At 38.8% G+C, this 13,362-nt stretch overlaps 1 protein-coding gene across 1 annotated transcript in view; it reads left to right on the top strand.

The window, feature by feature from the left end:
- The first annotated feature begins 2,623 nt into the window (after positions 1–2,623).
- Positions 2,624–13,362, top strand: part of Frk (fyn related Src family tyrosine kinase) — a 113,425-nt gene continuing 102,686 nt past the window's right edge. The window contains exon 1 of the mRNA XM_010614049.1: positions 2,624–3,513. Within this exon, the coding sequence (XP_010612351.1) occupies positions 3,143–3,513 (371 nt within the window). The 5' untranslated portion in view covers positions 2,624–3,142. The remainder of the gene's footprint in view (positions 3,514–13,362) is intronic.

Genomic DNA, 13,362 nt, shown 5'->3' with positions numbered 1-13,362 from the left:
AGTTTTGGAGAGGGTGATTCTTGAACCTAAGAAAGCAGGATAGCAGGACACCGAGGTGAGTAAGAGGAACAAAGTACCAAACTCAGGGGCTGCTGGTTGTCTGGGACCTGTGTCACAGGTCATGTGCTGTAGTGACAGATGTGAAGTTGCTGCAGTTGGCAGGGCCTGTGTGCCATGCTAAGAGTTCAGGCTTTGTTCCAAACCACTTTGAGGTTAACTGCAGGGTTTTACATAGAAGAATGACAGATTATTTGAGAGTGGTAAAACTGAGGATTTACAGTCTCAAGCTCCAGAGAGGCTGAGGTGTTCTTTGTGGCCATTTGACCTTAGGCAACATTTCCCAATCTCTCAGCCTTTGTGAGAAAAGATAAATATACTATCATATTCATAGGTGTTTTTATAAGAATCCATTGATGTATCATTTGTAACATGTTAGCACAATGTCTGGCATATAGAAAGCTCTCCAAAACTGAGCTACTCTTACTAGTGCTTTTGTATAGTGCCTCAGTCATCAGTGCTACAAGGAAAACTGCTTTTTAAGATCTTAGGAGCGCCACTCATCTTGGAACACAAGAATGATTGGAGATAGGAGGAAGCTGGGAAGGGAGGTCAGGTAGGTGGCTTGTGGGATAATCTGAGGAAGAGATCCTATTTTCTGCTAATGCCTCACTGTCATTGAGATGCAATCTATTTTTAAAAGTTTGTAGAATAAATGCAAAGGAAGACTGAGCAGACTGCAGTGATTGATTAGCTGAAAGAAATCACAAAACGAGTAAAGGATCACTGCAGGCTTCAAGCATGGGTGACTGGAGACTTCTCACACTATCTACACAAGGAAACCCTTTCCCACCCTGCAGCTCAGGATGATGCACGCCTACCATCTTTGGAGGATTGGACGCCTTTTCAATTTCATTTACTTGCTCAGTGACTGTGCTAGATAGATTGGACGCTCTGCCTTTTTCCAGAAGGCTTTGTTGTATCCACAGTGAAGGCATGTTGTGTTCAGAACATGTTCAGAACCTTCAAATTGTTGAACTTGCAAGCTCGATTATGAATCGGGTCTGAATAATCTCCGGTTGCTTCCAAAGCTTCTTTCATTTCGAGATCATGTAGATGTCTCAGGAAAGACTTCAGCATCTGTGCCTCTCTTTGGTAGCACTGTTAGAATCCTACCCTTCTAAAATTAATTAGATTTTGGAACAAAATGTTCTTATGGTTTGTCATTATTGTAGAATTACATTTGTCTCTATTATCCAAAATGCGTATTTCTACCTCCCCTTTATTTAGGTCATTAAAGATCCCAAACACCAAGGACAAAGATCTGGCTCAGCTTTTAGTTTTTCTACCCCTGAAAACTGTTGCTTGTACTCCAAAGCAGGACAACTGGAGACCCTTGGGAGCATGGCACAAGACCTATCCATGGGTGCTTGGTTTTAGAACAAGGTAATAGCAGTTTGGGCTAAGGCCATGGTTCTCTGATTTTCCTTCTTTCTTTTTCTTGAGTTTGATCATTCTAACTACTAAAAATGCTTTGCAATTTGACAAAGAACAGAGTTTTAAAATCACCTAAGGGGTAGATTAGCTAGTTTGAAGGCTCTGACAACACAGAAAGATTGTTCTGCAGAGAGAAAAAAAATGGGGAGAAGGATGCTAGTGTTTTTACTCCCGGCCTCAAGATTGCTAAACATGTGCTATACCATTGAGCTGTAGCCTCAAGCCCTAAGACACAGGTTGTAAAAAGAAAGGTCTTAACACAAAAACAAAAGACATCATAAGAAGCTTTGCAGTGTTCTCTCCCAGCATAAACAACAGCTTATTGACCCATCCAGACTTGTAGCCGAGTTGCTCTTGAGATCCCAGGAGCATAATTGTGAGACAGATTCCCTTAACTAGGGTGAGTAGAGCAAACCCACTGGTGGCCTCCTAGCAGCCGGGCCTGACCTGGGCCAGCATCACTACCTCCTTAGGAAGAAAGAGTGTAGCCCTAGAGGTCAGAGTTTAACAGGAAGAATTCCCAAAGAAGCTCTCAGAGAGCCCTTCCACTGGTTTTTGCGCTCCATTGGTCACCTAGTGTGTGTGTGTGTGTGTGTGTGTGTGTGTGTGATATATTTCAGAAATAGTACTTGAAGAATGGGGAATTAAATGTCTCTCTGGGGAAAACCAGTGTTTAGGGTGCTCAGTGTTTTATCCAGCTGTTCTCTTACTTTTCCAGACTGTTAATATGCTGTGAGGCTCTTAAAAATCTATTCCTGGTGACTGGGAGGGGAAAAAAAAAAGGTAGGGCTCAGTAGTTCTTTCCCAGTTGCCCTGTGTCTGGTAACAAATTCTCAGTCCAGTTTACCTGTTTTTATTTTCTTTGCAGTGGCAAAACAATCCCACATAATTACGGGAGAAAAAAAGAAAGTTCTCTGAAATTTTGTGTTGGGAGCACAGCAAGACCAAAAGTTAATTGGGCTAGCCTGTTTCTCCAGTGAAAGGAAAGAAAAACGGATTTTGACGGCTGCTTTAAGAGTTTGGTTCCTGGTAAGGGGGCTGGTCTATCCTGGTGTGGGAGAAGGAGGGGTGAAGCCTGGAATCCCAGTTAGGTCACAGACAAAAAGAAACCAGGAAGTAAAGAGAAATTATTACAATCAGAACAGAGCTCAGCATGTTGAAGACAGCAGCCTCTGCAGGTTGGTTACTCATTAGCGAAAAGGAAAGCGTAGTGGGGTGGCCGGGAAGTGGAGAGAGAGCTGTTGGTACAGGCCAGGCAGGAAGCTTTACCTGGGTTAGTGTCTTTCTTTCACTGGCATTTTCTTGGGACACAGGGCAGAGCAGCTGTTTTCTTATCTAGCCGAACGTCCCCCTGTAACATTTTTTGTTGTTGCGGGACTGATTCCCAAGCAGGAAGAGAGGTACCTTCCGGCCTAGCAGCTGCCCAGTGCCCACTGACTTCTGCTCTGGGGCAGCTGCGGCCGAGGATAGCAAGGCGGAGGGTGCGTGCAGGCAGAGCTTGCTGTGGCCAGGGCGACAGGACATGCGAACTCTCTGGAGTACGGTGAACAGGGCCTGAATTCTGAGTTGCCTGGTGTGGGAAGAGCAAGGGGACCTGCGGCGATTGAGTGGAGAGGAAGACTTATCCCCTGATACTGGCCAGGCCACCATGGGCAACGTCTGTTTGAGGCTCCGCGCATACTTGCAGCCCTACCTCCCCTGTCTGTCCCAGGACACCGACAGCTCGGTGGTGATCGAGAACCCAGGGGCCCGCTGTGCCCCCGAACCTCCACCGTCTCCGAAGCAGAAGCTGGAGACAAGCCCTGGCCAGTACTTCGTCGCTCTGTTTGATTACCAAGCTCGGACGGCAGAGGACCTGAGCTTCCGCGCAGGAGACAAACTTCAAGTCCTGGACACTTCCCATGAGGGCTGGTGGTGGGCCAGACACTTGGAGAAAAGGGAAGACAGCTCTGGCCAGCCGCTGCAGGGCTACATCCCTTACAACTACGTGGCTGAGGACAGGAGCCTGCAGGCAGAGCCGTGAGTAGTGTGCACCACACTCCATTCATTAACTCTCCTGGGGGTGGTTAAGGCATTTTCCTTCCTACCTAGGACTCTTAATTGCCAGGTGCTTAGAAATTACGTGGAAGCACTGGTACGAACCTACTAATTGAAACGTACCTTTCCTACTTCTCCTGAGAAGTCAGAGGAAAGCTGCTGCTGAAATGACTCGATTAGAGGGAGAGCATCCGCAGGCCAAAGGCGCATTTCCATCAGTCCAGGCCTATAGTGGGTCTAATATTCTTCCCGCTTCCTTCGCTGTAAAATGACGCACGCCTCACTTTTAGAAAAGAACCACATTTCACTTGCGGCTGAATCGTAACACTTTCCTAAACCATACTTTCAGATCTAAAGTACAGTTCTTTCTTGGTGTTGTTCTGTTTTGACTTTTGTTTTAACTTTGAGGCATTTCAGAGAGATGCGTCTGCTCTAGCCCTGATGCGAATCTTAATCCCTTTCATTCTGGCTGGCACCAATAGGCTAACCAACGTAGGCGATGACATCTGGGCTATACTAATTTTTCTAATGAAATTGTGACAGAGACATTTTTCACTGAATTCCCAAACCCTAAACTATGCTACCCAATTTATGATAACTTTTGCTTAGTATGATTACAAACTGGCCAGGTATGGATGTTTTTCCTGTTATTAGTACGTTTGTAGGATGTACTTATTACTTTGCCTGTGGGAGTTGGTATAAGTATGTAACACATCTTACTTCTTCTATCCTCTTCCCTTCCCTCCCTCCCTACCACTCCCTCCATCTCGTGGTCCCCTTCCCTTGTGCAAAAGGTCTATGTTCCCCTTGCTATCTTTTATTTTGCTCTTTATTTGTATTTTGGGTTTCTCATATAAGACAAGCCATGCAACATTTAGGATTGTTTGATTTATTCCACTTAACATCGTGCTCTCAAAATGCATCCATTTTCCTACAAATGACTTCTTCTTCTTCTTATTATTTTGGTACCAGGGATAGAACTTAGGCCCTTGTGCTTGTGAGATAGGCATCAGAACCCCTGAGCTAAATCCCCAGCCCTTGTTTATTATTCTTTATAGCAGAATGGTGCTCCATTGCGTTGAAATGCTGCACTCTTCTTATCCAGCCATTAGTTGATGGACATAGAGGCCTCTTCTGTTAACTGTTCTGATTTGTATTGTTATAAACATGGCAATGTACCTATCATGGTAATGGGATGTCTTTAACTCTGTGGAGAGATACCTAGAAGGGGAACAGCTGGGTCAAGTAGAATTTCTAGTTTCAGTTTTCTGAGGACTCTCCATAGTGATTTCCATAGTGGTTGTACTAGTTTATGTTCTCATGAACAGCATAGAAGCGTTCCTTTTTCCCACAGCTTCACCAGCACTTGTTAGTATTTGGCTTTTTGATGATGGCCATTTTTTCTGGGGTAAGATGGAATAACAGTGTTGTTTTAATATGCATTTTGCTAAGGGCCAGAGATGTTGAACATTTTTATGTGTACTTATTGGTCATTTGCACTGCTTCTGAGGGATAATCACAAAATTTCTACATAAGAGTGGAAAATATTTATCCTGAAAAGAACAAGACAAAAAAGAAGAAAAATAGAAGAGAGCTGCTTTATCCCAGACCTGAAATTAATCCTATGAATTGTAGTGGAACAAAGGAAGAAAACTATGTTTCCCTTCATCTATGCATCCAACCATCATCCTAGTGCCAGGCATAAGGGCAGTATGGTGGATGGAGAGTGATCATCGAATATAAACTAGGTCAGGTGTAGTCTTCACAGTGGATCTGTGGTCTGGTGGACTGGGAAGCAAGTGGAGAAGATTCATTGGCCCCCGTCTTGTGCTTAGGTTCCAGGGAGACTTAAGACTGGGAAGGTCTCTCAGGAAATGGACTCATTTATGGAATGATTTCTTAGTGGAACAATCACTGGGGATTTGCTCATGTTCTTATGTGAGTATATTTTCTTTTCATGTCAGCTGCAACATCCCTTAGTTTCCCAGGGAATAAGATGGTAAGGTACAGCCACAGGACATTCTTGCTGGCCTCCAAACTCACATGTCCAAATGTGAAGGACGGTTTGGATTTTCTGAGATCTTTCCAATACCATGTGCCTTATTTTATGCTGTACTAGAAATAAATTGAAATTTAGACTTTTGTTGGATAGAATTAGTGAGCTCTCATTTGAAACCACTGGTGTGAACATTTATTTTTGTGATACTCTACAGGAAAATATCTTTCCTTATTAACTGAATGCTTACATGTGTTTGTATGTTTTTATTACCACATGACTTCTAACATATGACCTTGAAGATATTTTTGTTGAAAGTAACACATATATGACTGGAATAAATACTATAATGTTAATATTTAGTGCCTTGAATTCATATTCTACTAGTTTTAAATATATTCACTTCATTTAATTGTTTAGGAACTCCATTTTCTCCTCTGTGAGGTCTCTGGGCTTGCCTAGATCTCTGGACTTCCCGATTATTCAGAAACAAAAGTACTTATGTTTCATAAGTAATGGTTCAGCTACATTAATCTCTGACAGATTTGTAAATGCTGAAGAAGCTTAGTGGACTGAACATGAAAAGTGGTCCAAAGCTGATCCTGTCTTGAGTAAAAGATTTGAACACAGGATCTTTACTAACTTAGCTCATCTTTGCCTACAAACACAACTAAACCAGTTAAATTATTCTGGCTGTTTTTCAATTCTTGGGGGCATCTGTAACCAATAATTACTGTCTCCTCTGCATGTACCTCCTGAATTTTCATTGTAAAAGTGGTTCGCGGGAGGTTTTTCATGGTCACTACCTTCCCAGATCTCTGCAGTGAGCTTGGACTGGGTCTCCACTCCCACTGGAATAAAACCACGATGACAGAAAATGTGGTCACTCTGCCTGCTGCCAGAACAAGCTTCTCACTTCCAACCATGAGCAAATGGAGGCTTCTCCACCTGGGAACCTGGGTAACTTCTGATCATTCTTGCCACCATATGGCTGAACTCCTTTAATGCGCTTAGTGTAAATAGCTGTGGCCTCTAGAATTCCACTCCATTTCAAAGAGAAGTGATTTTTAACTTAGCAGTCATTAGAGTGAGGGTGTCCAAAGGCCCACACAGTGCTTTACTACCCAAGGATTTTTGCCAAAGCTCCTTTTAATATCTTTTCTGTAGCTAATTTTTTCAAGCTTATGTATGCTACATTGGTTTACTGAGCTCCATAAGTAGAATTAAGGCAAGATTATTGTGTAATTCACACATATGAGATGAGTAAAGGGAAACCAATGAAAGCTGAGTCATTTAATTTAGATTCAGACTACTTAATGTAGTGTATATAGATGTTTATCTGTTTGTGTCTTTATTCTTGACTTAGTGAGGACAGTGCAAGTCCTTCTGGAGTGTGCTCATCAGCTTTCTCATCACCACAACACAATATATAGGGAGCATTCACAACATAGTGCAGGAGAAGTTTAACTGGCCGGCTTTCCAGAGTTCAGCCCCTGATGGTTGGCTGGTTCCTGAGCAGAAACCTCATGATAGAAGGGGTTGGTGAAGTGAAGAAGCTTACTTCATGGAGTCAGAAGGCAGAGCAAGGGAACAGTGCAGGGACCAGGGACCTCTGCGCTCTCCAAGGCACACTAGATACACTCAGAGGAATCTTCACTAATCTGTTCAGGAGGGTGTCTTAATCCAGTGAATCTGACATGTCAGGACTATTGGTCACATGGAGATATCAGTACCAGGATGGATCCGTTAACAGCTAATGGCTGGTTTACTTTAACAGTTAGAAGTACAGAAGTTGGATAAAGAGCTACACTATTGTTAAACCAATTTACTTATGGTTCTTATTCCCCTTAGAAATTATTTAACTTTTCTGAATATTTTACATTAAGGGATATAATAATCCAATTCTTAAGAGTATTTTGTCTCTATAAAGAATCATTCTATTTACCTTATCCTTTAGCTGAAATTATTCCTAGATCTTTTTGTAGATGAATGTTTTCCTTTAACATTGTCAACATAAAATCTCTTAAAAACTCTAATCTTGGTGTCTTATTATTTAGAATTCTCTTTAAATATATTATTCAGAGTTTGAGAAGATATAGTGAAAGCTCATCCAGAAAGTGAAGGTACGGAAATTACATATAAATCTTGGAGATAAGAAAAATGGCTTTAAATTCCATTGTTTTTCTTATAAAAACTTCAAATACTGTGGCATATTAATGAAAAGCAATGTGATCAGCAAGAATATAATTTACATGAAGCATTATTTATTTGCTATCTAGTTTAAAAAATTGATTATCTAATCATCTAGGAGAGCCTTAGGCGTTACCTGTATGCTTTTATGTCACATTGAACTAGGGTCAGAGAGGACATCAGTTCAGCCTCCTGGAGATGGGCTCAGTGCAAAGGGTGTGAATACAGCCACACAAGCCAGCAGTCTATGATTACGGATGGGTCCATCCTCTTGACCACACAGGCCAAGGGTCTCAGGGTAACCAGTTTGACTCTGTTTGCGTGTGAAAGACTCCTAAGTTATGATAACAATGATGAAATACATTGCTGCAATTCTGACTTCAGAAGCTTTTCAAAGGCATCAATTAAAGTTTTATTAAACAAAAATCAGTGCTGGCAGTACAGCTCAGTGGTGGAGCACCTGCCTATTATTTTCATCTACAACACTGCAGGAAAAAATTCTTATCACCAGAATAATCTCTGCATTTTATTGTTTTATTGAGCTCTATATCTGTGTGTCATATTCTTGTGTATGTTCTTATGTGAGTCTTTTACACCAGACTGGCATAATGCTGGGTGAATGACTCAGCGAAGTCAGAGGAATTAGTCTTGCCCTATTGTGTGTATAACTGTGATTTGTTAAGATCTCTGCACTTAAAGATGAAACTATATAGGTTGTGAAGTTTCTTTCTTCCCCAGTCTCAAAGATGACAGTCATTGCCATTGACTGGCTTGAGGAAAGTAGCACGGTGAAATGAAGAGACACGTCCTTAGGAAGATTCTCACACTGCCATTTAGAGCAGAGTGGTGCTGCATTGTTTGATGATCTGAATACTGCAGATTTTACTAATTACCAAATACAAGTTGAACACTGATTTCCTAGTCATTTTAAAGCTAGATGTTGATTTCTTTCTCAGTTGCTTTGTGAAGCTAACTTTTAAATCTTAAATTAATCAAAGAGAAATAATGTGGTTTTAAATTAAAGTTACTCAAAAATAAAAAGAAAATAGCAGTCGAATATTCATGATCCAATCTGACGTAATAGGTTTTCTCCACTTTGTTAAGTCACTAGAAAGTCATCCCTGGGCAGTTGTTTAATTTATTGTTCTTTAGATTATTCTTTTCCTTTCTGTTTATTTTCAAGGAGTACTAATATCCATATGTTGCAATGAAACAGTGCAATTTCATTTCTCCCCTAGGATAAAGCATAATATAGTTTTAGAATTAAGTAAAAGGAAGTACATATAAATGTGTGGATGTAAAATACATTTTAATTATACATGTGGGTGTCTATCAAATCAAATATTTTGCATAAATTTAAGCTAAGAGTTTTAAGACAAATAATTTAAATCAGCCAAAAGCATATTTAGATGGCCTGAGATTAATTAGGAATGTCTATGATTAAATGACTGAATTACCTATAGAATTATGAAGTATTTCCATCTCATCCTTTGAACCATTTGTTATTACAAACTATTTACACTGATTAAAATAACATTATGACAAATATGCTGCTGAAATAATGTGTGAAAAATTCTTATCCTAGGTCTATTATATGAATTTTCATATAAATATCACATTAGGTGTATGTCAATAAAACTCTGCTTATCTCAATTTGTTATAAAATTTTATATAGATTGTCACCATCTTTAAGGAGAATGATAACTATTCCCTTAAAATAAATTGTATAAGAAAAAAGGCAAAGTCTCCAGAACTGTGAGAAAATGCATCTTGTTTAAGCCACAAGAGAGAAGAAGGAAGAAAGAAAAGTGTTAGTCATAGAAGTGAGGAAAAGAGGAACTGATTGGAAAGTACACCAAAGTCACAGTTAAAGTTTAATTAATCGCAGCTTTAAATAATTAATGGTAGTAAAACCTGATTAGATGCATCTCAAAATACCTCTGAAAGGCAATGAAATGACATAGTGTGGAATTAGTAAAAGGAGTTGCAAGTCATCCTTTTAGGAGGAAATAAAATTGATAATACTTGAAAGTTTTCAACTATAATAGTTCATTTAGAACTACTCTTTTTTTAGGAAAAGTATTGATGTTGTTCTGTTTGGTTTTCAACAGATTACTAACAATGGACAAAATTATATGTGAATGAAATAAATCATAAACTATTGAACCTTGCTCTTAGAGCTTAAATTCAAAGGTTAGAACTTAAAGAACCTAAACTCTGCCTGGACTCAATTTACCTTTGGAACAGTTTCTATTAAAATTGGTTTGTTTTTGTTCAATTGAAATCATTAAGTGCTTTGGCTATTTCTGTTCATATATTAAAAAATATAGTACATGTTTGCATGTTACATAATAATGTTTACATTTCTGGTAGGGACTTGGTACATGTACATAACACATCCCAATTTCTTCTTTCATCTCCTTCCCTCCCCTCCCTGTCCTTCTTTTTTTTTGATCCCCTTCCCTTTTGAGAAAGACATAGCTCCCTATTTTCTAATATCTATCTTTTATTTTGCTTTTTATATATACATTGGGTTTCTTATGTGACATTTAAGCTTGCCTTTATATCCATCCACAGATGAATAAAGAGTGATAATTACACACAATGAGTACAACTCTGCCATGAAGAAAGATAAATCTGAATCATTTATAGGAAGATGGATGCACCTTGAGACCAAAATGTTAAGTGAAATAAATCTCTTGACACATTTTATGTTCTTTTAATACAAGCAAAAGTTAAACATCTCATCTTTGCATTGTCCAACCTATCTAGGAGGGATAAATTTTTTAGCAATTACTATGCATCATGTACTTTCACTTGTAGCTTCTAAGAGAGGAAAAACAAACAATGCTTTGCCTCAGATAACTATCAGCTCAAAGAAAAAAAAAAACCCTTTATATTTTCCACCCACCAGTACTATAATGAGAATCTATATAGTCAACAAAAATTTGAGCAGTTTTTGGGTTCTTCAAGTTGGATATCTTAATGATGTCCAAACATAAGTGATATGCATAGAGCTTTAGTTGAAATATAGTTCCAGTTGCTCTTTTAGACCTGTGCTCTGATATATTTAAGACACAATATGGACTCAGAGGATCTGGCTTTTAGAATTTGGGTTTGTCATGAGTTAACTGCGATCTTGAGCAAATTATCAACCTCTTTACTTCAGCTTTTTATCTGTAAAATAGGAATAATAATGACACCCGTCTCATAGGATCATTATGTGATATAAATGAGACTGCAGAAAGGGTGCTGTGCAAGAACCTGACACTCAGTAAGGGTTTAATGAATTATTATTAAATGCTCATTATCCAGCTAGTGGCTTCTCCTTACCTCTCTTAATGGATTATACTTTTCCCACTTCCAAATCTGATCTAAGCTAGCAGTGTTCTTTTCCTAGCAGGTCTTTGACCCTGAGCCTCTTAGCTTTGGATGACTCCACACGGACCTCCGCTGCAGGCTTGGTCTCAGATGGGCTATCGTCTGCCTGCAACTCTCTCCTTCCTCTTCCTTTCCTGACCAGTTTTAGCTGACCCTTCAGGTATCTCCCTTTTTGTTCTTTTCCGCTCAACTTTTGCTTAGAGCCTTCAGCATCCTTTGTCATTCTTGCTCATTTATTTTCTGCAGGACCATACGCTCTGGATGTGCTGAGGGAGGACAGAGCCCTCCTTTGCCCCAGACCTCAGTGTTATGCTTATGTATAGTAAGCACTGGTTGGGTATATGAATAATTAAATCAACGATTGCTATAAATCTCAGGTCTTTTAAAGAACAGCTGACAGAGCCACCTCTTTTCTTTAACTGTTCTTCTCTGATTTTCTGAGTTGCTTTTTAACCTGCTAGGAAAAGCTGGCATTAAAAGCATAAGCTGTTATTCATTCTCTCAATGAATTGTTCCTATCTTAATTTTTGGATAGTCATAATAGTATAATTTCCAGGCTCCCAGAAACCAGTTACTATAATCCATTCCTGGGGAGAAAATAGGGGTTACAAACTGATTAAAAAATTGTTTATAATGTAGAATAAATATCAAGCCAGGAACAGATCATAAATCTCTGGGAAATGGCATATAAAAAATCACATATGCACATACTAAACCATACCATGGCTATATTCAAAGTAGAGGAATTGCTCACCAGGGCTGTTCAATGAAAAACAAATGAAAACTCAATTTACAAAATTAATGTTGTAGGGCCACACTTGTAATTTCAAATTATCATGTATGTGAAATATTTCTAGCTTACATATGCTGAAAGTTTGATTCTTTACAGAATATTAATATATTTTCAGTATTACATTCTAAAACATTACCAAATGGAATAACTGTATCTTCTCTTTGCTAATTTTCTTCCCAATTAACTGCTAATTTCTCGGACTTCCATTTTTTTCTGGAGGTCTCAGCACTTCTCAGCACTGAAACTGAAGAGCGTCTTTCTCTAGAGGAGGTGGTTATGGAGACTAAGAGCAGCTTTAATGGTATTGCAAGGGCTCCTTACAACTATTTTTCCAAAGCCTGCAACTTTAGTATTAGTTTATGAAGATTAATATAACAGAAAATTTTGCTAAAATGCATAGATGCAAATATAGACCATGTGTTTCTATTAACTCCCTTACTGCTTATTTGGCGAAATTCAGGTGCTATACTAGGCTCTCCCTTGTATGAAATCTTTGTGTCATGTTGTAGTTTTTCTTTTCTAATCAGATATTTTTCTAGTTAATGTTTTTCTATTTTAAAAATCCAGTTAATTTGCTAATTTGTTAATGTCAGTCTTTAATGTCTTACTTTTGTCTTTTAAACATTCATACAGCATGTTTTTTTTTATTGCCTTTACATTGACCAAATTTATCAATGAGAGATTTTTCTTGATTTCTGTGCTTGTCTAAGGGTAAAATGAAAGTGCAATTTAAGAAATGCAATTACTAGGAATTTTTGAAATATATACTATGTATGCAATTTAAAGGGATTTGGAACCTATATCAAATATATTTTTAGGGATATAAATACAAATATTGTATTCTGCATTGGCAGCTTGATTAGGTGATAGACAAATTCCATATGTTTTCTCTGAAATACAAATATTATTGTGTGGATTTAAGATGAAGAAAATTCTATTTTGATCCCCCACATATCTTTTTGCCACTTCAAAATATTAACTAATTATCCCATCCCAAGATACCATGGTGCAAAAGCTGGCAGTGTGCTGTCTATGAAGCCAGTGCCCAAGAGTCCTTTTTGGAGAAAGCCCATGGTAATACTGAGAAGCAGCATTCAGGACATTTTCTCCAAAATCTTTTCATCATTTCTGATCTTGAAGAAAACAGTTTCTAAGGGTTTTATGTATCCAGTCAACAAACTGTGGGTACTCGATAAAGTCTTGGCATTTTGATCATGGGTGACAGCAAATTAATGACAATACTTCTTCTCCAGAGAATTTTACAAGCTCAGGAGCCAAGACTAAAAAGCAAAGAATGTGATACCAATGAATTTCAGCAAAAGACTACCAGGAGTATGTCTTTGTTGGAATATTACGCTCACAGGGAAGCAGAACCTATACTCTTTAAGAGTGGATTACCTCAGAGAATGTTGGAAACAAATGGTAAATTTGAAGGTTTGATTTTGGGAGACTTAAAGGAAATAGGGCTTTG

The sequence above is a fragment of the Fukomys damarensis genome, unplaced genomic scaffold (assembly GCF_012274545.1).
Source record: "Fukomys damarensis isolate Sample0158 unplaced genomic scaffold, DMR_v1.0_HiC HiC_scaffold_14, whole genome shotgun sequence".
NCBI classification, from domain to species: Eukaryota; Metazoa; Chordata; class Mammalia; order Rodentia; family Bathyergidae; genus Fukomys; species Fukomys damarensis.
This window is presented reverse-complemented; position numbering and strand designations above follow the sequence as displayed.